The 24,866-nt window shown below is 32.8% G+C and overlaps 1 protein-coding gene across 2 annotated transcripts; it reads left to right on the top strand.

Annotated features, from left to right (window-relative positions):
* Positions 1-85: 85 nt before the first annotated feature.
* Positions 86-24,654, top strand: LOC148606162 (uncharacterized). Of its 2 annotated transcripts, none has more exons than XM_088543425.1 (17): positions 86-204; positions 3,255-3,387; positions 4,533-4,666; positions 5,013-5,071; positions 7,702-7,817; positions 8,794-8,844; positions 9,109-9,181; positions 11,508-11,593; positions 12,152-12,292; positions 14,303-14,417; positions 14,732-14,896; positions 15,351-15,485; positions 15,983-17,266; positions 18,155-18,607; positions 21,236-21,282; positions 22,484-22,548; positions 23,364-24,654. In XM_088543425.1, exons 1-17 carry the CDS (start codon positions 147-149, stop codon positions 23,390-23,392), a joined length of 3,144 nt encoding a protein of 1,047 aa, XP_088399551.1. In that variant the 5' UTR covers positions 86-146; the 3' UTR covers positions 23,393-24,654. The 2 variants fall into 2 exon arrangements, with proteins under 2 accessions (XP_088399551.1, XP_088399550.1); XM_088543424.1 differs by having other exon boundaries at positions 15,983-17,362.
* The last annotated feature ends 212 nt before the right edge of the window (positions 24,655-24,866 follow it).

Here is a 24,866-nt window from a genome sequence, read left to right as displayed (position 1 = left end):
AAAATGGGGAAACCTCCCTCGAACTTGGCGTTCTATTTCCATTGGTCGAAACAGGGATTCCCCTTTCTGCCTTGTCCAATAGACAACCCCGTTTCAATGAAGTTCGGATTAACTATTTAGATCAAGCACGTGTTGACTTTTTGGAGATGGATGTTAGCAAAAAAGCTAAAAAGCTAACTAAATTGATTGCATCGCAGCTTAAGGGTGAATTTTTTTTATCAATATTTGTTAAACCAAAAATGGAATGAAATGTGATTGTAATTGCACCGCTGATATTTTTTTTCTTCATTTTTTACAGTCCTGTCTCCTCTCAAACTTTTGTAAATGTTATCTATAACAGTATCAGGCTTATTAAGAACATAAATTAAATATAAAAGTTCTGTGAAAAAATAGTTTTCCCCATTTCCATTGTCTGTTAGTTTTTGTTAATTTTGTACTACAGATACAAATAGTTTTATTAGCTTCAACACGATGGATACAGTACAAGATTGTGTAAAATATACTTGGATCATACATGAAACTTATGCATCAAAGTATTGGAGAGTTTGCCAGTTTCATTAGTGATGTCATATAAATTAATTTGTGTATCATTAAGTATCAAATTGGTTGGCAAATAAACAACAAAATAATTCATTATTAGACTCCAACTTTTCAAAACATTATAACTTTGTTGTTTTATATCCAATTTTGGTTCTGTAAAATATTTCATTTAGATAAAATAATTAATATTTTGTATGTGAATTTATAACCCTTTTACTTGAATAATAAATTTGAAATGATATTTATATGTAAACTTCCATTTTCATATAAAATTATTATTTAAAGTTTATGCTCATACAGTCTAATTACTGAAAATTTATTAAAAAATTATATCAATTAAAATGAGCTTTATTGGCAGTGTAGGAAACCAAAAGAATTTATCAATTATCTTAAAAAACGAAAAAGTTATGATGAGTTAAAGTTGATGCCCTATGCCACTCAATGGATTTTTTGCCAACCACAATCAAATCACAGGTGTTCAATGACATCACGAAGAACTCTCCTATATTGTGTTATGAAGTTAGGAGGCATCATAGGATTGCAAGAAAGTTTATTAAGACATATATTTATTTTTTATGTATTGTTATACTTTTGAAAAAGTATAGAAAGAATTTATTTGTCATCATCAAAATTATCTAGCTGTGTTTCCAAACAGCAACTGTTAATAACAAAATAAAATTTGTCTTCAATAGAGACATTACATGTACATATATGACATATTCTTTTTACGAATTAATTTGTTGGTGAACTTTTGTATGAGATTGTATGCTTTACTCTAGCTGTTGTCATTTAAGTGACAACTTCATGGCCCCGTGCAGGTCCGGGTGTTAAAAGAATAGGCCTGCAGCAGCGCTAAGCTTGTCGTAAAAGTCGACTAAATAGTGCTAAGAAAACCTAGCCAGGGGCTAGGCGCTCTGCCCACAGAGCAACTGGGATGTGTGCCCCAGGTGGTGGAATGGGGTACCCCTGGCGTGTTGCATGCTGGGGTTGTCAGGCTATAATACGGAAACCCTGACCGCAAACCATAGTGGTGCACCGTGTTGGGAAAGATGCCACGTTCCTCGCACATTAAAGAACCCTGCTGTGGTATTCGATAGGAGTAGGAACCTTTGCGCTCCGCCACAGGAGGCTAAATTGCCCGACCTTACCCATGCCCCTTTTTCCAGTGGCAATCAAAATTTGTCGACCCTATTATCCTTGTGACCCATCCTTTTTTTCATTTCATGTTCATTTTATCATCCATTTCATGTTCATTGTCTGAATATAGCTGAAATATTGCTGCTCGGACGTTAAACCCCAACAAACAAACAAACAGACAACTTCATGTATCTATACTTAACCACATACACATTAATTAATTTGCTGTTATTTATGATGTTTTCACTTATTGCTCATGGTTTCTCAAAGAGTTGAAAATATCTTGTTTTGAAGTCCAGTTAAGTCTTTTTTTGTTGTGCATGGCTAATCGGTGCATGCTTGCAGATAATTTTTCATTTTGGATATTGTGCCTCTTTGGTTTTATGATTAAAACTCTGTTATTATACTACAAGCTGTGTTCTTGCAGAGTATGCGTAATTTGTCGGTCCTATCGGTCCTGACCGTAAAAAAAACTGGGCTGTCCAATGTTTTTATCACGAGCGACGGTCCAAGGGCCGCCGGTAAAAAATGGCCGTCACAGTGCTTTGTTGGTTTGATTATTTGTTTGGTTAATAGATGTTGACTGGTTTGCATAATTCCATTTCTGGTTTAACATTGGGTACCAAATTATTGACATTGTGCTAATGTGGCCTATTCAACACTTTACCAGTGCCGTTCCTGGCATACGGCCAAGCAACTGTCACATGTTCAGACTAATAACACAAAGCCTGTAAGTGATGATGATGATCATGGGGATATAGCTGCGAAACGTAGCTCGAACTGTTTTTTTGTGATTTTAACGTTAGATCACAAAAACAGAAAAAAAATCAAAAGAGCTATGATTTGGCAGCAAATGGGGAAAATGGTCAGTGTTGATTAGTTTGACTTCGAGCAGACTGAAGTAGAAAACTTTTCATGGATTAAAAAATATGCTGTTGAAGAATGATTATGATAAAATAAAATGATTGATATTCAGATAATTATATTCATACAAACTAAAGTTACTAAACTATTCACATGCAAAATGGGAATAAATAAGCCTGTATAAATAGCCATATCTGAAAACAGATTGAGAAAAAAACTCCACAACCAAGTCAATACATTTATCTATATAGTCTTGGATGAGATTGATTTTTACTGAAATTGGTCAAGGGGAACTACTTTTTAGGAATAAAAATTCAATGATTTAGGCTCACCATTTGGATAGTGCCTCCATATTTTGACCAATGTCTTTTCAAATTGTGTTTAATGGTTAATAGCAATGGAATTTTGGACCATTGTTTATTTTTGTTTAGTGAATAAAGTTTTTCAAAAGTGTGCAAATTTGCGGATGGGTTATTGTGAGTGTGCTCAATAAGGTTCTTTAATTCACTGAGGACTGTTAAAATCTGAATGTAAAATAAATGAAATTCCCTACCTACTTATCTTATATTTTTCAAAGGCGTAAAAGGGAGTGCACATATTTTTTGGACTTCAAAGCAAGAAACTATCATATTTCTAAGTCTTAAAAGTTAAACATTGAAATTACTTGTCATGGCTTCAAAGTTTAAAAGTTTTTTTAACTGTCTAAATTTCAGATGCACTTGAAGATGGCTGTGGGAAAAAAGAAATGGAGAATTCGTTTAAAGAGGCAGTCAGGAGTATAAAGAAAAAAGAGATTCAATCAGAAATAGAGTGTAACATCAAGAAATATTTCAAGAAGTTTGAAAAGTAGGTTTGTTAGGTACATATAGTATGAAATTAAGGACATTCTTGAGATAAAATGCAGGTAATGTTTTATACATGTATATGTCATGGTTCTGTTTCATTGTTACACTTTTGCTCAATGATTTGTATTTACTACTCAAGAGTTATTGCCCTTTTCAATAATTAAAAATTTAGAATGATCAGATCAACTTCTCTTGTTCATAGACACTGGAGTTAAGATGAATGTACATAAATGTACAATGTGCCATTTTTTTTTCAAATTATCTAAAATTTGAAATTGTTTAAGGATTAACTAATAGAAATTGGTCGTGTTTTGCACATTTGACCTCAATCTCCTCTGCAGACCTATAATCACTTCCTGATTACTACATTTCACTCCACTATCTAATCAGGCTCTGCTATACAGGATGTGAAAAAAAATCACAAGGCACGAGCACTACTAGTTGCAAGTCTTTGAAGCTGTTTCCATTGTACTCTACAAATTTGCATAAATTGGCTGGGTTAAGCATTGAGTGTAGCAGAGGTGTAAAGCTTTGAAATAGCAAATATACCCTCTGTGAAGGAGATGATGATTTGACCTATGGAATAATATAATGTAAATTCCTTATGATCAAAGCAGACATTTCCTGTAGACTAAGTAGTTAAAAAATCACATCCAAAATGCTGTAATAAAATATAGTCATGATTTGAAGGTAACTGTATTGATTTCTTTACCTTTTATATTTTATTCATGACATATTTTAAGTACTAATTCATATAAATTTCAGATGCTGGCATTAGTAGAGGTGATTCAAGGTGCAGTAAAACCCACCTTTTTTGGTTTACATGCACCACATTTTCAAAGTAAACTTAATAGCTCTTTCTGTCTGTATTTTTTTTAAATCCATATCTTCATCTCCCTATCCAATTACAAAATAAAGAAAGAAAATTCTTGTTAATTGTCGATTTTACAAATCTCAAAAGTGCAACAATCAAATGAAAAATTAAGACTGTTTCTGAATTAGAAATGAAAATGAATTCTGTTGGTTATTGTCATGGATGTATCGCCTCCAGTTTGATATTTATGAAGGCTACTTAAATATTGAAAAACAAACTAGGTTTGCCTACCAACACTTCCCTTTATTGAGAGAAATTTCTATTTATTTCAGGTTTTTAAAAGAAGCAAGGCATGATAATGACAATGGTAGAGTTAAGGAATCTTTTCCTGTTAACATGTATGCGTTTGAAAATCAAGACACAATTGAAGTCAATGCACACAATTCTGAAGAGCAAAGAAAAATTGGTATGATTACTGGTTAGGAAAAAAGTCCTTTAGAACTCTTAATTATAATGATTTTTTTATAGCAGGCTTTTGTTTAAGAGTAAAATCTTTCGTACAAATTTCTTCCCACATTGTTGTTCTATTATTTGTTGTTATGAAATAATAGTTACATTTGTAGTAATGTAATTTAGAAATGTTTCTATACTTGTCATTTTTTGAACTCATTGATATTTGAATAAAAAATTCTTTCACATCAGTTTTGAGAACAACGTATTTAAGACTATACTTCGATTTTTTTTTTCAAGTGCGTTGTAGAAGTACTTGTCCTTCACAATAATTAATATTTACATTTATTCATTTATTGCAGTATACCATTTGATTGCTGAGAAAATTCATATACAGCCTGATCTCATCAATTTGTTAGAGGTATATATATTACGAGAAATGTCAGGTCTTTTCTTGTCTCAGAAATTCATGATTTTAAATACAATCCTGTAAGAGATGTTCCATTACATCATATGAGGTATGGGCAAAGAAACTTTTTAAATATTTATATTGTCGAAATTCTTGACAAGTTGAATGAAATTTATATCCTTGAAAGCATAAAATTGGTTCTATGAGTGAGTCCCCTGGCTAAATAAAAAGTGCCTTTGCATAATACCTTGTATGTTTTGATGGAATAGGCCTAAGGCATATCTGCTTTCTTTACATCCAATGTTTATTATTAGAGGTAGACGTAGAAAATAATAGCAGTAATAAGGCCGATACTGCTACCACACTCTCCAAAGAAGAGATTGTGGAAAACCATAAATCTCTGCTATCCTCTTTTGGTCTCTACCAATGACGATGATTGTGATTTACCGTCTATGTACTGGATTCCTGAACTCCAGAAGAATCCATACAAACAATGTTTTATAGCTGGATCTGCAAAATGTACCACCAAACCTCTTTCAAAACTTTTAACTTCTATATTCACAACTGTCAAAGAGGGTCTGCAGTCCTACCACAATACTTGTTACTCCTGAACTGGTACTTATTCAATGTGGATCTTGAAAAATTTGAAAGATCTTTTGGAGACAATCAGTTCAAGACTATTATCTGAATATAATAGCATTAAAACCAATGATTTTTCAACACTGTATACTTATATTCCCCATACTCAGTTAAAATCCCAACTTAAAAACATTATACAACGTTGTTTTTCCAAAAAAGATGGTACACCTAGATACAAATATTTAGTTCTTGGTAGAGATTCCTCATACTTTGTAAGAAATAATTCCAAATCATCTTCCAAATATACAGAGGCAGATGTTTACAAAAAGCTGGAATTTTTAATTGACAACATATTTGTCCAATGGGAACAAATTATGCTCCTTTACTTGCTGACCTGTTACTTTACTCTAATGAGGCTTTATAGCTGATCTGATCCGAAAGAAAGAATATAGTTTGGCTAGATCCTTTAATCTCAGTTTCCGCTATATAGACGACATATTATCTTTGAACAATCCTAATTTCGGGGATTTGATACATCGCATCTACCCAAAGAACTTGAGATAAAGGATACTACAGACACTGTGAAGGCAGCCTCATATCTTGACCTACACTTACATATTGATGGTAAAGGAAAACTATTGACCAAACAAGTTTACAACAAACGTGATTACTTTTCATTCAGAATTACTTTCCTTTCATCTGTGGCAACATATCCCTTCAGCCCCTGCGTATGGAGTGTTCATATTACAACTCATACGTTATGTCAGAGCTTGCCGAAACTAAGCAGACTTTTTGTATCACGCTAGAACTCTAACAAATAGGCTTCTGGAACATGGTTATTTTGCTACAAGATTGAAGTCATCACTACAGAAGTTTTATGGTCGTCATCATGAACTTGTGGATCGTTATGGTGTATCCATCTGCACCATGAAAACTGATTTATTCAGCAGGTCATAGTTTTTCTTTCCTCTATTGTCTCCCCCGACTTTTTATGAGTAACTCAGCGGGTGTCTATAGAAAAGCAGAGGACGCTTACCCTACTGGTGCACCTGGTCCATGCTCCCAGTTTTTAATGGAGTCCGAGTTGCTTATTTGCTTTTGTTACTTTGTATGTACAGTTTGGGAAACCACCACTTGCCAGCTCACCAAATACGAGTATATGTGTAATTTGGCGAGTTCTCATTAGCTTACACTCATCAATTTGGCGACAGTCATGTGATTGGTGAGTTCCAAGGAACGTTAACCAGCCAACAGGTTATTTAGTTAAACATCCTTTAACAACATACATTAAAACCAAGTTCCCTAAATTTTAAGAAGTTTAGCTTTAGATCTAATATGTCAAGTGAATTGTTTACGATCTGCCATTTTAATTTCCAGTAAATGGGATGTGCCAAAACGTACATGATGGTCCCAATCTCGAATTAGTTTTCAAACAAAATTATGTTGGTAATTTATGATATGTTGCCTTAAATTATTTGTTTATTGTCAAAATAAAAATGAACAAGAAGCAATGATAAACATTTTCTTGTTTCATAATGATGAATCTGTTGAAATATAATTTTATTTTTTAAATATGAGTTCAGAAATAGAGTACTTATTGTACATGAAAAACTTCAATGGGAGGGAATATTCGAAAATGGAAAAGTTTTTGATAAATTTAAAAACAAATGAAAAGACAGTTGAAGAAAGAAAAAGAAAGGCAGAAGATAGTCAAATCCAAGAGAAAACAGATGATAGTACAGACAAAAAAAAACCAAAAAAATTTGGTTAGTTGAATTTCTATTTGGCTAGCAAGATCAATATTCCACTAGCCAGAATGGCAAGTTGGGAAAAAAATGGTTTCCCACACTCTATGTATGATTTTAGTTACTTAATGTTTGTTGTGTATGTCTGTTTTCCATGTTGGTTTTTGTCCCTGGATTACATTCTTTTGATTACCGCTTTAACCTTGGTTCCCTTGATTACTCTTTTAAACTTTACTATCAGTATATTACAATCCTTAAAGAAACTTATTGGAAAACCAAATTGCTTGTAATATTGCATACTTTATTTTACATTTCTAGGGGTTGCCATCATCAGCTACAGATTTTCCACAGCTGTCAAAATTCCATCAAGCTTTGATGCTGTTAGAGAAGACTAACTCAGAAACCTTGACTTACATACTTCTACACTATTTTAGGTAGCTGTTTCATATGTGTTTTTATGTCTCTGCCTTTCAGAGTCTATTAAGTCCGGAATTACTTCTAGCTGTTCCATAAACATTTGTGTAACTTTTGTGGGAACAATTTAAAACTGTTACAGATCTTCTGCAAGATTGGTTCTAAAAGTGTTTGTTATGAAACAAAAGTGTGTTATTTATAAAGATACCAAGATTTGTGAGGAATAAAAGAACACTTATTCCTGATTTTCTAGGTTCAATATTATAGGGTTATTGCATGAATACTGGTGAATATTGTCCCGAGCAGAATATTATATTGCATGAGCTTGCGAGTGCAATATAATATTCTGCTCGGGACAATATTCATCAGTATTCATGCAATAACCCTTTTATTATACAGAAATAAATATTTCAGTTAACATTATACTTTTTTGTTGGATATAATGCATTTGACAACTTTGACTGTATGTGTTTTATTGCACTAGTTCAAATATGATGCATAATAAATATATGAGCTAGTGCAATATGAATGTTTGATAAATTGTAGTAAAATTGGAAGGAATGCATTTTTTGTTTGTATTTTTTGAAAGAAAAATGGAATCGCAATAACTGTCACCAAACACAAATATGTTGACCCATATAAAGAGGTTATTGCCATTTTTATAATAACCTGTCAATATACCGTTAGCCATTTTTTTTAGCAGACAACAACAGTGCAATAAATTTATAAACATATTCAGAATGTCTCCAAATTTTTCTGAATACGAATAAAAGTTTGCATGCAAATACCGGGATATATTACATGCTTTGTTTCCTATTGATTTGAGTGGAAACGTGTTTATTACTATATAATAAATATTTTTTACTGCATTCAAATTTTTGTTGTATTTGAGTGCAAGCCATTTTATATTGGTATATGTATCTATTTTTGAAGTGGGTCAGTATGCTATAAGTCAATCAGTGCTTGGATTTTTAACAAGAATTTTTCATATTACAGAGCTGTGCAAAGTCTCACAGATGATATATTCAAAAGTCCAAACTCAAAAAGGTATGTTTACACACAGTGCAATAAGATAATGTATTATATTCTATTACTATGGGATAAATGCTATCTGAAATGCTCCAGAAGAAAACGAAGTTTCAGAAACAGTTGAGTCTACTCATGGTATGATAAGACTTTAGTCTGACTTTTCCCATATTGACATGCAAGTAACCCCTTTTCCCCAATCTTGCAACATTTTTGTGGGAACTCATTACATATCTTCCTTTTATTTTATTTAGTTTTTAACAAAAAAACCAACTTTTTTTTCAGAATTGAAGAAATGGTCAATGAAATGAAAGGATTTATTTGTATTTTTCATCTGAGAAGACAGGGGTGTACAAAGGTTTGTTATCTGAGAACACAGGTGTTCGCAGGTTTATTATCTGAGAAGACAGGGGTGTACACAGGTTTGTTTTCTGAGAACATGGGTGGACGCAAGTTCATCATTTGAGAAGACAGGGGTGTATGCAGGTTTGTCATCTGAGAAGACGGGTGTACACAGGTTTGTTATCTGAGAAGACGGGTGTTCACAGGTTTGTTATCTGAGAAGACACGGGTGTATGCAGGTTTGTTATCTGAGAAGACAGGGGTGTACACAGGTTTGTCATCTGAGAAGACGGGTATACGCAGGTTTGATATCTGAAATGACGGGTGTACGCAGGTTTGTTATCTGAGAAGACAGGTATGTACACAGGTTTGTTATCTTAGAAGACAGGGGTGTACGCAGGTTTGTCATCTGAGAAGACGGGTGTACGCAGGTTTGTTTTCTGAGAATAGCCATACACATTTTAATTAACCATGTGGTCATGTGACCGTGTTACGTAATAGGTTCTCAGTTTATAGATCGAGTGGTTGACATGCGTGGGGCTTCTGCATCTGTCGCATTATTTCTACAACTGAGAGTGAAAATATTGAAAGTTTGGTTTGCCAGCAAATATATACTTACAGTTGTAACAATTTAAACCACTTGGAGAAGAAAATGATAAACAATTTTAGAATTATTAAACTATTACATGTATGAAGAGTAGACTATCCACAGTGAGACAACCCCATTTCTGTTCTAAGATTACATAGACATATTTCAGTATGTCCTGTCATGGAGATTGAACTTTGTACATAAAGTGAATTAAATACATATTCTAAGATTTTAACTGTTCCAGTCTTGATCTTCAATGAAGATATTGATTTCACCTCTTTTTTATGGAATGTTACTCCTGACAAGTGTACCAGTACTAGGGAGTGTAATATAAAGTCCTTGCCGGCACACAGGATAAGAACCTGTTTCTTTTTTATTGGTTTTTCATAGTTTTATTTGATAACCCATAAGAGTTTCATTCTGAAGCTTCCTCGTGTTGTAAATATTTTTATGCCCCCACAACGATAAGTTGGGGTGCATATTGTTTTACCCTTGTCCGTCCGTCTGTAATCCCGTCCATCTGTAATTCCGTCCGTAATTCTGTCCGTCCCATAAGTTTTCCGCACTTTTTTTTTGGTTTTTTGTTGCAGAACCATGTAAAGATGAAAGAAGCCGCCCACACTATCTCTTGGTCATAATTAAGTCTACTTGGCTTGTTTATTAATATAACCCAGCAGAAAAGAAAGAACGATACACAGAATGTCACTATTTTAGTTGAACCCTCCCGTTCAAGTCCTAAAAATAGTGTGCAAAGCAGTTGTGTATTCACTACATGGATGTATGCCTAATGAAATTGAAAAGCTGACAGAAAATGAGAATTTTAGTCTTCTAACTATCTAAACACAATTATTTCACCCATGCACAGATCAGTGGTTCACTCTGCATCGTATATGCAAGCTATTTTCGAAGATGTATTAATTACTAAATTTATTATTTACATACATTTTCAATGTACCCAAATGAAGATTGAGAACCAATGACGTAACATTTCCATATATGATAATCGAGTGTACTTCTGGTTTTCATTTATGCATATTAATTAGGTGGTCATGAAAACACAAATAAATCATTTTTACTTTATTTAGCGCTAACAGGATGAGAAAACGTTTGTTACACTGATATCTAAACATACCCTAGTTTTATAAATATAAATGCTAACAAAATGATTTTTTTTTTGTTACATCTCTTTTAATATGTGGACATAAATTTGCTCTCCTAGGAAGGTCACTGAAGTCAAATTACTGCTGTTTACTTTATTATGGATAAGTGGTTTACTGGTTAAAGCAATAAGCTTTTCATTTACATGGGTACTTCAATGGTTTGATATTATGATGTCATAGCATACAACTGATTTTACACTTACCGTTTTTTTGTGAATTTGGTCAATGATTTTGTTTCAACTGAATTCTCGCTCAAAATTCTAAAAATATGACGAATGATTTATATGAATATATGCTCCTGGTTACTTACATAGCTCTTACTGATGCTTATCTAGGTACGGTGTCCTAGGATTTTAAAAAAATTGATGTTTCCGCCGGAAAAATCCATATAAAATCAACTTTCCCACAGTCAATGACTGCTCTCCTAACAAAACAAATCCTTACAGCATATAAAGTTCTCAACTTGCCACAGGAAAGTGTAACTAAGTACCTAACTTTCCCTGACCCAAATATCACTTGCCCTGGGTAACTTGTAATAGGAATCCTAGAATACTGAGGTATACTACATATCTAATGGCAGTTTTTATTTACAGTGTGAAGAATCTAGTAAGCTTACATACCATGATATTCTGGCTTCATTATTGTCTATATACACAGATTTGGTGGTCTTGTCACACAGGTCAGTTATATGTCTATCAGAAAAGGATCAATCAAGATTCATTTTGATTCTAATAGGACTAATTTATTCATGTTGCACTATATGGCGACAATTATGGAGCAAAACTTTGTTGTGACATTGATAAAACTGGATACATTTTTTACAGTGTCAGAAATAAGTCTTATGTCTTTGATGTTGATCATATGTTAAAGTTTTACCATGGCTGTGGTGTGAAGACCTTTGAAGCATGTCACACTAGAAAAAAAATTAAAGGGAGGACTGGTGTATCATTTCTTTAGCATAGTTTTTTTATCAGCAACTATAAATCACAACCACTAGATACTTGGTATGCAACTTTAGTATGGGTTCCATATCTTGGAATGTTAGATCCGTCACACTTTTATTTCCTGTTTACAGCAACTTGGCCATTTCTATCTTTGGCCATTAATAATCAACCAGAATGATTGTTACAAATCAAATTAAGTTTTGAAAGATAAGTAAAAATTCATAAATATTTATCAGTTATGAAATAAAAACAATGCCACCTTATTAAGCATTTTACCTTCTGTTTCATAACAGGAGCGATGAAGATCCAAAGAAGGCAGGGAAGAAGTTATGTGGTTATGTAGCTTATCTGTTACCATGGCAACACCAATTAAATTTATTGTTAGAAGTGTCACAAGTTTCTGAAAAGGACAAGATAGTTTTACCATTAGTTAGGTGAGTTTATTTTGTCTTCGATATTGACCACCAACCTGACAACCATGGCTGGTAAAAATGCTGGCAGGCTTGCAGAACTTGGATAGCATGCCAGTGATAGCATGTAAGTGATTGTATGTCAGTGATAGCATGCCAATGATAGCATGTCAGTGATTGATTTATAAGTTCATTACAATTGTTGAGCTTGGACTTGTTAGAAATTGGGCAAGGAATGGAGTCCACCACCTGCTAATTTGGAGTTAATTTGGTTCTTCTATCCTTTGCATACCTGTTAACCTAGTCAAACCTAATTGTGGGAGATCTCCTGCAATCCATCATAAAATTGCGGGAGATTTTGTGTGACGACATTATCGACATATTTTATTATGTTTTAAATGTTATAAATTAAATGAAAAAGATGATTTTAAATATTTTTCCAGAATCATAAATACATGATATATACAAATGGATCAACAAAATGAATTATACATTTATTCACTGAAGTGATGCTTGGTATACATGTCATAAAATAGATTCTGCCCTGTTCCAATGTTCATCACTGGCATGTCAATGAATCTGGTTTTGATAGACCTGCTTTCATTGTTAAAAATGCGAACAAGAGTAGCAGAGACCTTTTTGACATGCCTACCATTGCTTTCATCACATAAAATACTAAATGGTTTCTGTTTACAGTTCTCAATCACTGTACGTTTGTAGCCTCAAGACTTGTTATGATAAACTGCTTTATGATTTGGGTGCATTTAGTTGTTTTAGATTAAAATTTCTCTGCAATTTTATTGTGTGGGAATGTTTTATTTTCTCTCACAAGGTCACATGGAACGAGAAGTTGTGTTCGGCCACTAAGTCTAAGGTCGTAAAATCTTGATATAACTATCCATTTGAAATTGCTGTATGTCAATATGAATGTAGATAATACTCGAGAGACTCCTATGTCAATCAGCTGTTCCAAGCGTTTTGACGATAAAGCGTTTTCGCGGCACACCTAGTTGTTGACATAAACAAAAATGCAGACAAAAATTGACGAAAATTTGATAAATTGAATTACAAGAGGTTTTCAAGGGAGGAATTCTTGAAACCAGGAGACTGATGCCTCCCGCACGGCAGACTTTTTTTTGCACGTCAAAAGGTAAAATTATGGGAGACTCTCGCTAAAAACGGGAGGGTTAACACCTATGATCCTTAGGTTTGTTCATAATTGCATCCTTCCATATTCTACCTTGATTGATTTGAATAAAACTTGTAATGGAAAGTTTTAGTGAAAAGAAAGATATCTGTTATTCTCCTTGTCACTAGGGCAAAAATGGTTTTTTAGGGACCTTGATTTATTCTTTTGTTTTATAGGTATTTGGTTCCAAGACACCAAAAAATAGTCTGAGTCAAACTCTTCCTCAGACCATAACAGCTTTCTGCATATAAACCTTTGCTGTTGGTGATTGGTTATACCCCCACAGATCAAGTGGGTGGTATATTGGAATCGCCTTTTCTGTGCATCTGAATTTTGTTTGAATTACATTTGTATATTAACTCCCTTTGGATTGATTTCAAATTCTACATGTGGCTCTATAAAGATGGGGCATAGTTGGCTGTTTTCAACCTACATTGTACATTTTTTCTTGGGACATGCCTTCCCTCTCCATTAAATGAAACAAGTGGGAAATACCTAGCATGGCTTGTGCCACTTCATTTTTTGACAGATATAAGAAAAATGGTTCACTCTTACTGCATAAAATAATATTCTAACATTATGCTCGCCTTAAAATGGATCTGTTGCTCATGAAAGTGCAGCTGTTTGGTTCTTGAGCCTTCCCCCATTTGTTGTTGGAGTCTATATACATGTAGTAAGATTTCATCTGCCTAGTATCAATTTTATTTTGCTGCTCTGTATGATATAAATTTTAATGGCCTTTAGTACCTGACAATTTTATTTTGCTGCTCTGTATAAAATAAAAACAATGGTCTTTGCCTTGATTATTCTATCAAATTTTTGATAAAAGTTTTATTTTTGTTCAGGACTTGTCTAAAATGGAGAGAGGAGACCAGAGACAGGGATGTTTACCTTAGGTTTATCCTGGCAACACGGAATTTTCATAGCATCTTTGGTGATATGTTGGAGAAAGTATTTGAGGTATATTAGGATTTTTTTTAGAGCATGATGCAACTTATTGTAATATGGTCTGATTGAATTAAACTATAATCAGCTATATGCTGTTGTATCAAAATATAACTTTATGTGGCATAAACAGTCATAATTTTAGACCATTTAGAACCATAAAGGAAGATACTTTATGTTAACACAAGCTAACACCTAATGTGTTAACGCAAGTTAACACCTGATATGTTAATACAAGCTAACACCTGATATGTTAATTAAAGCTAACACGTGATGTTTCAATTCAAGCTAACACCTAATGTGTTGCACAAACAATATGTCCTTTACAGAGAAGTAAAACCATTCCAGCACCGAAGAAATTTATGACTTGGTTGTCACAACAAGATGCAGAACTGGCAGAAGAATTTCCTAATGACAGAAAGTTCAAGGGGACTGTTGTTACACATTTCCTATTGACAGACATTACAGAGGACCAAGGAGAGAGATTGATGGATGTAAGAAGTATATTTGATTTACTGTAAGGGTAGCACTGTAAACATATTATTTTCATGGTATACAACTTCAGTTATTTTACAGTGGACAGATCAGCTTGTAATATGGCACCCATGGAATTACATTTTAACACCATAAAACACTACTCATGTTTGAAACAATGATAATTGATACCTGCAAATTTAGTCACTTGACAGAATCCACAGAAATTAAAATTTATACTTTTACAGTTTTTATTGCCATAACAAACAGAAAAACAAAAAAGGACCTCCTTCATCATTTTTTTCCTTTTGTGCCAATAAAACAGTAATAAGTATTGTCTCCATTCTTCATGGGTTTTCATGATTTTTTATGGCCTAACACATAACATGCAAACAAGTGCTGCAGTATTAAAAGATAACAATTAAAATGTTATAATGACATCCTTATAAAATTACTGTATATTGTTATCCTCAGGTTCTGGTTACAAGTGCAGAAACAGTAGATCAGGCATCAGGGAACCTGTTGTCTATACAGGATCAACAGAAGACAATTGACCAAATATCTTCAGGTGGAAGGGACCAGCTATTTTTCATTGATAAAGGAATAAAGGTAAATAATAAGTCTAGATAACAAAGCAGAGAATACAAAAAAAATATTAGATATAATTTAGTAAAAATGCTGTTTTCAATTGATTTGAACATTTTTGGGTAAATTTGAGATCTGAACACCTTCAAATTTTAGTTTAAAGGGATGCCATTGGACTTTCTTTTTTTTCTTATCAGTTGGGGTTGTTTGGTTAATAATCAGAATTTTGCTGTTCAATCTAATCTCCTCAATTCTCAGATGGAAAACAAACACAACCTGTTTAAAAAGTTAGGAATAGACTAGAATACATAATGTATTATATATTGAATATACGTCATTATGAGCTTCAAAAAAATTTATAGAAATATTTTGAAATCACTTTCATTTTGATCAGAAGTATATTTTAATATAGTCGACGGTAGCTTAAGGTTTAAAAATAATGTTATAATACAAGATTTAAACATCTTACATGAAATTTAATTTGTTCCAAGTAAAATATGAAGTTAATTTTCATTTGTCAGGAAACTCCAGGACGGACAGACATGTTTTTTATTGATAAGGGCGGATCTGGTGGAGGAGAATGTTCAAAACTGGTGAATGTTTCTGAGGATGAAAGTGAGGCTGATGTTGCTATGTGTACAGAGGATATTGCTGATGTTGCTATGGATACGGAGGACATTGCTGATGTTGATGATGAAGACAATGAGACTGAAGTATACACAATTGATACTGGAAAGTATAATAGTGAAGATAAAGAAAATTCTCTTGTGTCAAATAATCAAGAAATGGGTGAAAACTTTATTCTGGATGATAATGGAAGTGCAACAGAAAGTGAAGGAAAAAGAAAATCACAGAAATCTATGTCAAGAGGAGAAGTTGAAGAAACAATAATTTCAGATGTGGAAAATAAAGTTAGTAGAAGGAGAAGTACAAGGAAATCTATAAAAGGGATTTCAAATGAAAAAACAGCTGGTGATAAAAGTAGTTCACGAAAAACAAGAAAATCTGTGTCAAATATGGATTCAAAGAATGATTCCAAAGCTGTTAACCAACACTCAGAAGAACAAGAATCAGGTACTAAGACAAGGAAATTTTTACATCTTGAAGACGATGGAAAAACCAATGTTGTCAAAGATTCAGAGACAAATGAAATGCAGGCTAAAGTTTTTGTAATAGATACTGAACAAATAGTTGCAAAAATACAAAACAATAGTGATGAAAAAAATACTGAGAGTAATGAATTTGATGAAAAGTCACCTTCAATCAAAAATTATTCAAATTATACAAAGTTACGGAAACGACAAATCTCATCAAAGTCAGACTGTGAAGAAAACCTTGCACATGACATGGACTATTCATTGGTCATTGATTATCAAGGTCACAAAAGGTCATCTGAGGAAGCAAATATTGTAGGAAATCTGAAGAAAGTAGATGGTAATGAAGTGACAAAAGGTCAAAGACAGCGTTCAAAAACGATTTCAGAAGGTGGTGATGAAGAAGCTGTTGTTTCAGAAAAATCTTATGTTAGAACTAGACGAGGGTCAATGCGGTTGTCTGAGAGTTCAGAATTTGTAGAAAATCATGTAACTTCAAAGAATGATCTTACAATAAGTGAAAGTCAACACATTGGAAGAAGTTCAAGATTATCTGAAAGTTCTTATACCTCAGAAATAAAGGGTGATACAAATGTTGACTCAAAACAAATTTTGACTAGAAGTCGATCTAAGAAATCATCCATTAGTTGTGATCCAAATAGCTCATACAGCAATACACCATCAAGGAACAACGCTGGAGAAAAGATTTTGGTAACAACCAAAAATCAAACCCTTATTGAATCATATATGGTTCCCAAACGTCAAATTAAAAGTTATATGCAATTTTTAGGGGTCACTGATTTGGAGGTATATACTTGTAATTCTAAGGGATTCTTTTTTTTTCGTTGGTCAAAGTCACTTTACTGGACATTCTGTTCTATGAGCTAAAATTGGACTGCAATATGTGAAAGATAAGCCACAAAAATTACTTGTGAAAATTCTCCTTAAAAGTAAATGGTAATTTGTTTTATGTAATGAATTGTTTTTGTAAGTGAAAGGACATATCTATGAGTTGGTTCTTGAAGTTGGTGAAAAATTTTTCAGTAAATACTTTTAGAGGTATATATTGAAGAGGTAAATCTAAGGTAAGGGACACAACTCTTTCAAATCATTGGAACGTTTGTATTCACCATTTTACGTTAATGTCATGTAAGCATCAAAGTAACTTGAAATGATTTCATTGTTTCCAACAAAAGCTTGATATGATTCGGATGATATGAAATTGAATATGATGCAAACACATCACTGATTTCAAGAGTTACGTCCCTTACCCTAGGTCTACCTCCTTTAGTGCATGAGAAAAGCTGTAAGGCCATTCAAAAGTAATTTCTTGGTTCTCAGGCCATTTTTCATGAAATCAGTGAGGGAGCAACAATTTCATCTTTTTATGTCCTCCATTAATTGATGAGGATGTTTCTTTACATTGTTCATAGCCAATGAATAAGGGAGCTTGAAGCTTTTTTTAAAAATATTTTTTTATTGATATGGCAATAAAAATGGATGATAAAGCATTCTTAATAGAGATGAGGAAGGGTCTGATAACGAAGAAATTACTTTTTTGTTAACCTAAGACATTTATATTTCAATTATTAATTTCAGGGAAACCAAGAAACACCTAGGTCTTCGAAAAGAAAAAGGGGTTCTACAGAATCTGACACCCCTGTTGTTAATATGGACCAGTCTATGAACAGCCAATCAAAATTTCTGTCTCCTATGAAAGAACACCAACTTGAAAGTGAGGCTAAAATAATAAATATAGGTCATGAGCCACTTAAATCTCAGCCCAGTTCTAAGAAAAGACGTAAGAGTAGAACAGTAAATGCTGATGACTTAGTTGTACCAGATTCCCACGGAGAATCTGATGACAATGATGACGTGATACCTGACATTACCAGATATTCTAAATATGATCTTAATAGTCAAACTGGTAATAAAAAACAAATTTTGAAGGGCACAACACCTTCTTTAGCAAAGAAAGGAAAAGGCATTTATGAATTTGATGAGGAGGATGGGAGTTCTGAAACAGAAAAGGCAGGAGAAAAGAAGATGAAGGTAAATTTAGAGGACAGTTTTGGAGTTAATGAAATGACTTTGTATTTCCAAACTAAAACGTTTTCATACCAGTTTCTAGATTTATGACATTTTCTATTTAAAACAATGCTGCCAGCCAACTAATTTTGTAATTTTTGAAAGCTATTTTTTTCGGCTATTTTCTAAGGAGATATTAAAAGACAAAAAATTTTAAAAATGCTGGCTTGGATATTAGCACTTATAGCATTGGTTTGTTATTCATTGCATTAAAAGTTGCTAGAAACTTGCAGTATTGTCTGAAGTAGGGCTGTAACGACACACCTACCTAACAATATGATACACAATAGCATGTTATATCTTCATTCTTTTTTGCATAGTAATTTCATCAATTGTTGGGAAATAAAAAAGATGTATTTTGACCTGTATTACATTGTTTCATAGCATGACCAAATGTATCGTGATGTATCAATGTGGTGATGAATCATGTCATCGTCAGTCTTGGTGATACATCACAGCAATGAAAGAGGTTATGTGTAGATTCTTCTTTAGTAATAAGTGAAAGAGAATTGGTTTTTGTATGAAATGTGTAGAAAATATAAAATGGAAGGAAATCTCTCCCTGAAATTTAATCACTGACTTGTGATTCAATAGATCAAAAGTCACATGCATTTTTAGCGTATGCAAGTTTTGAATAGGTCAGTGAGTATCAATGCTACATCAGTTTTCAAAGACCCCATTGTAGCTAAAACATTGTCTACTATACATGATAAATATGTTATGTACTACTGGACAAAGCCCAAGACAACATTGTTTTTGTCTGCAAAATGTATTACATCCAATATTTGTTATCTGAGGTAGACATAGAAGACAGTAGCAGTAATAAGACCTATAATGCTACCACACTCTCCAAAGAAGAGATAGTTGGAAACCATATTTCTGTGCTGTCCTCTTTTGGTTTCTCTACCAAAGACGATAATGTGATCTACCGTCTATGTACTACATTCCTAAACTCCACAAGAATCCATACAAACAATGCTACATAGCTGGATCAGCAAAATTTACCATCAAACTTTTTTCAAAACTTTTAACTTCTGTACTCACATCTGTCAAAAAGGGTCTCTAGTCCTACCACGGACTTTGTTACTTTCGATGTGGTATTAATTCAATGTGGATCCTGAAAAAATCAAAAGATCTTCTTGAAACCCTCAATTCAATTATCATAATACAATAGCATTAAAACCTATGATTTTTCAACTCTTTATACTTCTATTCCTCATACTCAGTTAAAATCCCGACTCAAAAATATTATACATGGTTGTTACTCAAAAAATGATGGTACACCTAGATACAAATAGGTAGTTCTGGATAGAGACTCTTCATACTTAGTAAAAAAATAATTCCAAATATACCAGAGATGTTTTCAAAATGCTGGATTTTTTTATTGACAACATATTTGTCTTGTGTGGTTGACGTTTTTTTTTCAACAAACGGTCGGCATTCCAGTGAGAACATATTGTGCTCCACTACTTGCTGACTAATTCCTTCACTCTTTTGAGGATGGCTGACTTGATAGCTGATCTGATCCAAAAGATGGCATTGTTTAGCTAAATCCTTTAATCTCAGTTTCTGCTATATAGATGACGTATTATTGTTAAACAATCCTAGTTTTGGGGATTTGGTGCATCACATCTATCCAAAAAAACTTGAGATAAAGGATACTACAGACACTGTGAAGTCAGCCTCATATCTTGACCAGCACTTAGAGATCGATGGTAAAGGAAAACTATTGATGAAACTATACGACTTTTCATTCCATATTGTCAACTTTCCTGTCATTCCTTCAGCACCTGTGTATGGAGTTTTCATATCACAACTCATACGTTATGCCACAGCTTGCCATATCTACACAGACATTTTGTATTGCGCTATACTTCTTACAATTAGGCTTCTGGAACAGGGTTATGTTGCTACAAGATTGAAGTCATCACTACAGAAGTTTTATGGTCGTCATCATGAACTCATGGATCTTTACATTGTATCCATCTGTACCATGAAAACTGATTTGTGCACCATATCCAAGATTTCCTTTCCTCTTTCATCTACCCTGGACTTGATTTTTTATGAGCAATTCGTCCTGTGTTCCTAGAAAAGCAGAGGACCCTTACCCTACTGGTGCACCAGGTCAATGCTCCCTGATTGTAGTGGAGTCCCAAGTTGCTCATTTACTTTTGTTACTTTCCGTTTGTATATATTATTTTGGTTATTGTATATTCTTTGTTGTATTTGTTTTCCATGTCCTGTCTATGTCCCTGGATAACTCTCTTTTGATTTCCCGTAGAATCTTGGTTCTCTTGATTACTCTTTAATCACTAGCTTAGAATAGGAGAAAGGTCATATGTCATATTAAAGACTTAATGAATACATATATTTAAGTGCATAATATACCTGTGCCCTATTTTTGTGTTTAAATTCCATAACTCAGGAATTAACAAAACCCTCAGACCTTTCTTATTGTGGGGTTTTACACTTGACTTGTTGAAAAAAAAATATTTTCTATTGCTAAATCTGTCTGACAATGCTTAAAGAACAAGGTCTGTGTTAAATAATTGACTACATTATAAAAATAGCATTATATTATTGTGGTTACAGATTAGTGATTGTAGAAAAGACAAGGAACCATCAACACCTCTGAAAAGGTAATTTTACTTCCATCTTAATAGTGTTTATGTTCATTTAATTGGAACTCTACCATTTCTACTAAACTAAAAAAAAAATAACCTCAAATGCAGAAAGAAAAATTTCTTCTTAAATTATTTGCTGGAATTGCAGTGTTACACTGACCAAAGTAGTTTCATCATCCATGTAGTGCTTAGAACTTTTGATATCACTAGAAATAAGGAAAATTAACTATTCTTTTGGTGCAAAGAGGAGCTAAGGAAAAATAATGGGAAAAAATCAACCAGTTAAGGTTTAATTTTAAAATAAGATCTGACAAATTCCAGATAGATTCTTCTGTCTAGTGCTTATGATTTTCTCCAGTGTAAGGAGAAAGGCTGAGTAGTTATGATTGAATATTCATGGTCTAAGTGAGTTCTTTTTGGGGAGACTTGTCTAGTATATCTAATTGCCTCCTAATCTTCAAACCGAACACATTATAATATAAGTCTCTCACTGGCATCACTGAAGGAGACTATAAGTGTGTACTGCATTTATTTTCATGTATATACCATACTTTTTTCTTGACCCTTTGTGGAGATTGAACTGATTAATTTTATTATAGTGTATCTTGATGGGTTACTATTCCAGTTTAAGTAGTTTTCAGTTTAAAAATGATTTTTGACAAGTTATTTGTTTCAGGGTTTCTTCTTCAAGTACTACTGGTATGAGCTACTACTTTCACAAAACATTGTTTTATTTTGCATTTTGAGGGCAGATTAGAATTATATTTCTCCCATTTTTAAGCTGTTGATTAAAAATGTAGGGTTTCTGCATATTTCATGGCCGAATATATATTCTTGATATGAATTATTTTTCCACTCTCTGTGTTTAATTGAAGATTGTAACATTCTCTCTAAAGCTCTTATGTTAACAATTTTACCATCTCCAGTGGAGAATAGTAGGATAATTAATTGGAGTGAATAACCAATTGATTATACTATTTATCATATAGATTTCTTCCATTATTCATTGTTATTTTCAACATAAATTTAAAATTTAGTGAATGGCGGATTGATGTTCATGTTGTGACATTTTAGCGGGAGAAAGTGCGAAAGTGAAATAAGTGAATTATTAAAAAAAATTACACTGAGAACATTTGGTAAATCACGGCTATGTATATCATAAATAACTGAATCCACACTGAAGGAGGATCTCTGTTTATTTGTTGATTTATTTCAGGCCTGAAGAAGTAAAAAATGAAACTGGTACACCAAAAGTGCTCAGGAAGACCAGAAATTCTACAGGTATTGACAATGTAATCACTTCTGAATGCTTTTGTCTTACATAGCTAGGGAAAACAAACTGAAATTCTACAGGTATTGACAATGTAATCACTTCTGAATGCTTTCGTCTTGCATAGCTAGGGAAAACAAACTGAAATTCTACAGGTATTGACAATGTAATCACTTCTGAATGCTTTCGTCTTACATAGCTAGGGAAAACAAACTGAAATTCTACAGGTATTGACAATGTAATCACTTCTGAATGCTTTCGTCTTACATAGCTAGGGAAAACAAACTGAAATTCTACAGGTATTGACAATGTAATCACTTCTGAATGCTTTCGTCTTACATAGCTAGGGAAAACAAACTGAAATTCTACAGGTATTGACAATGTAATCACTTCTGAATGCTTTGGTCTTACAAATTGGAATTCTATTGTAGCTCTAGATCTATAGTCAAGAGAACAAAGCACAAAATAAGAATCGCATCACATAAAACCAGTATTAGTGTTTAAATGATTAACCAAAGGTTGAGTTAAAACTGCATGTAGTAAAATGTGTATGGTAATTATAAACAGTACCGTTATATTGCAGGTGCTACATCATGCTTCAAAACTGAGGTATTATTGCTTAAGTTTTTTTTTTCATGTTTTGTATCTGAAAATTTACTGTTGAGAAATATGTCTAAAACATTAAATAACTGATATTTAGCAAGCTTTTATTTTCATGTTATTAATATTTTGCTAATATTTTCTAGCCCTGGGTAGGTGAATTGTAACTGACGAATTAAATATTATTTGTATTAATTGTGATGAAATTAATTAATTTTTGTTCTAGGTATGACACTGCGATCCAAAAAAGTGTAGATGTTAGTAACAAGGTGACTCTTAGTGGGACTGTGATCATATGGATAAATTCAGCAGATAGTTTACAAATACATGTGTTTATTTCCTATTTTTTAAACCTCTTACATAAGGTGGAGACTCCAACTAAATCAATGAAAAAATTGGAATCTCCGACATAGAAATGTGAGATTTGAGGGAGGTTTTTGGTTAAAATTACTATATATTTTCTGTGAAAAATACAAAACAGTTGAAATTAGTATTTTTGTAATAATCTCTCAAATGAGATGGTGACAATGGGAGGGAATCTCCCAAATCTCCCACATGAGTTGTGCCAATGGTCAACAGGCATGCTATTAAAAAATCTGTTTATTATATTCAGTGCTTATATTTGTAATTTTATCTTTAGAATATATTTTTATTTTCCTTTTTTCATTTTATATTGCTTTGATTAGGAGTCCATAATGCTTGTGTTGTATTTGAAGAATTTTTATTTTAAAAATTGGAAGAAATTGTTAAATATTTTGTTTATATATAACAATAAGAATTATAAATTGTCCAATCTGTTTAAAATTTCTGTTTAAACAAGAGGTACATGTAAGAATGTAAAAATAGACTTCTAATTAACAAACCTGCAAAGTGAGAGTAGTTATTCTCAGTTTTAAACCTTTAACCAATTGAAGAGTCAGAATTTACTATTAGGTTTGATATTTTTTATATAATTCAAATAATTGATCTGGAAAAAGATGAACTACTACTGGATGTATAAAAAAAAGATGTGAGTATGTGACCTCGAGATAATTAGGGAAGTTAGAAGGGAGACTATATAGAGGGTGTGAAGTTGACAATGAGAGACATCAGGTTGAGCATGTAAGATTATATTTTTGTCAAAATGAAGAATGGAGTAGCTGTGAAAGGGAGATAACTTATGTTTGTATTGTGAATTTCTGGTGCCAAAGCATGAAGAATTTTTAATTGAAACCTATTCGAAATTGAAACAGGTAATTGTGACAAAAGAACTTTCTTATACAATTAATACAAGCAATTGACATTGAAGGATGGATCCAACCCCTGGAACACCCCTTCCACTTGGCCTTGATCTGCCAATGGTCTGTAGATAAATAGCTCAGCAAATTGGAAAGCATCATTTAGCTATTTTTAATTCTGATTTATGAAAAGCTCTAAAAAATTTAGTAGTTGGAATAAATTTGTTCATGGATTTGATCATTAATTTTGTCAAAGTTAATTATTCTGTTATGAAAATAAAATGTTATGTGATCTTATCATTGTTTATTACACCCCTGTTCAACATTTCTTGGAATTACAATAAACATTAATTTTTGCTGATTATGTTGAGTGAATTAATTTCTGGGTATCAATTTTTGCTGTTTCAAAAAAATGATTAGTGTTATTGTTAAAAATCAACTTTATTGGTACTGTTTTTTTAAGCTTTTCTGTCCGCTGTGAAAATTGCAAAGATCAATACACTGCAAAGTTT

Source organism: Perna viridis, chromosome 9 (assembly GCF_037379345.1).
Source record: "Perna viridis isolate PV_CMFRI_1.1 ecotype Kerala chromosome 9, ASM3737934v1, whole genome shotgun sequence".
NCBI lineage: Eukaryota > Metazoa > Mollusca > Bivalvia > Mytilida > Mytilidae > Perna > Perna viridis.
The sequence above is the reverse complement of the archived record's forward strand: the minus strand, read 5'-3'. Positions and strand labels throughout refer to the sequence as shown.

Bases quoted from the DNA above. Each gene is read 5' to 3' on its own strand.
- LOC148606162 (XM_088543424.1), top strand. From the start codon at position 147: ATGGATGTTAGCAAAAAAGCTAAAAAGCTAACTAAATTGATTGCATCG. The intron at 4,667-5,012 runs GTATGATTACTG...CATTTATTGCAG, and splicing joins TGAAGAGCAAAGAAAAATTG to TATACCATTTGATTGCTGAG. The intron at 18,608-21,235 runs GTAAATTTAGAG...TTGTGGTTACAG, and splicing joins CAGGAGAAAAGAAGATGAAG to ATTAGTGATTGTAGAAAAGA.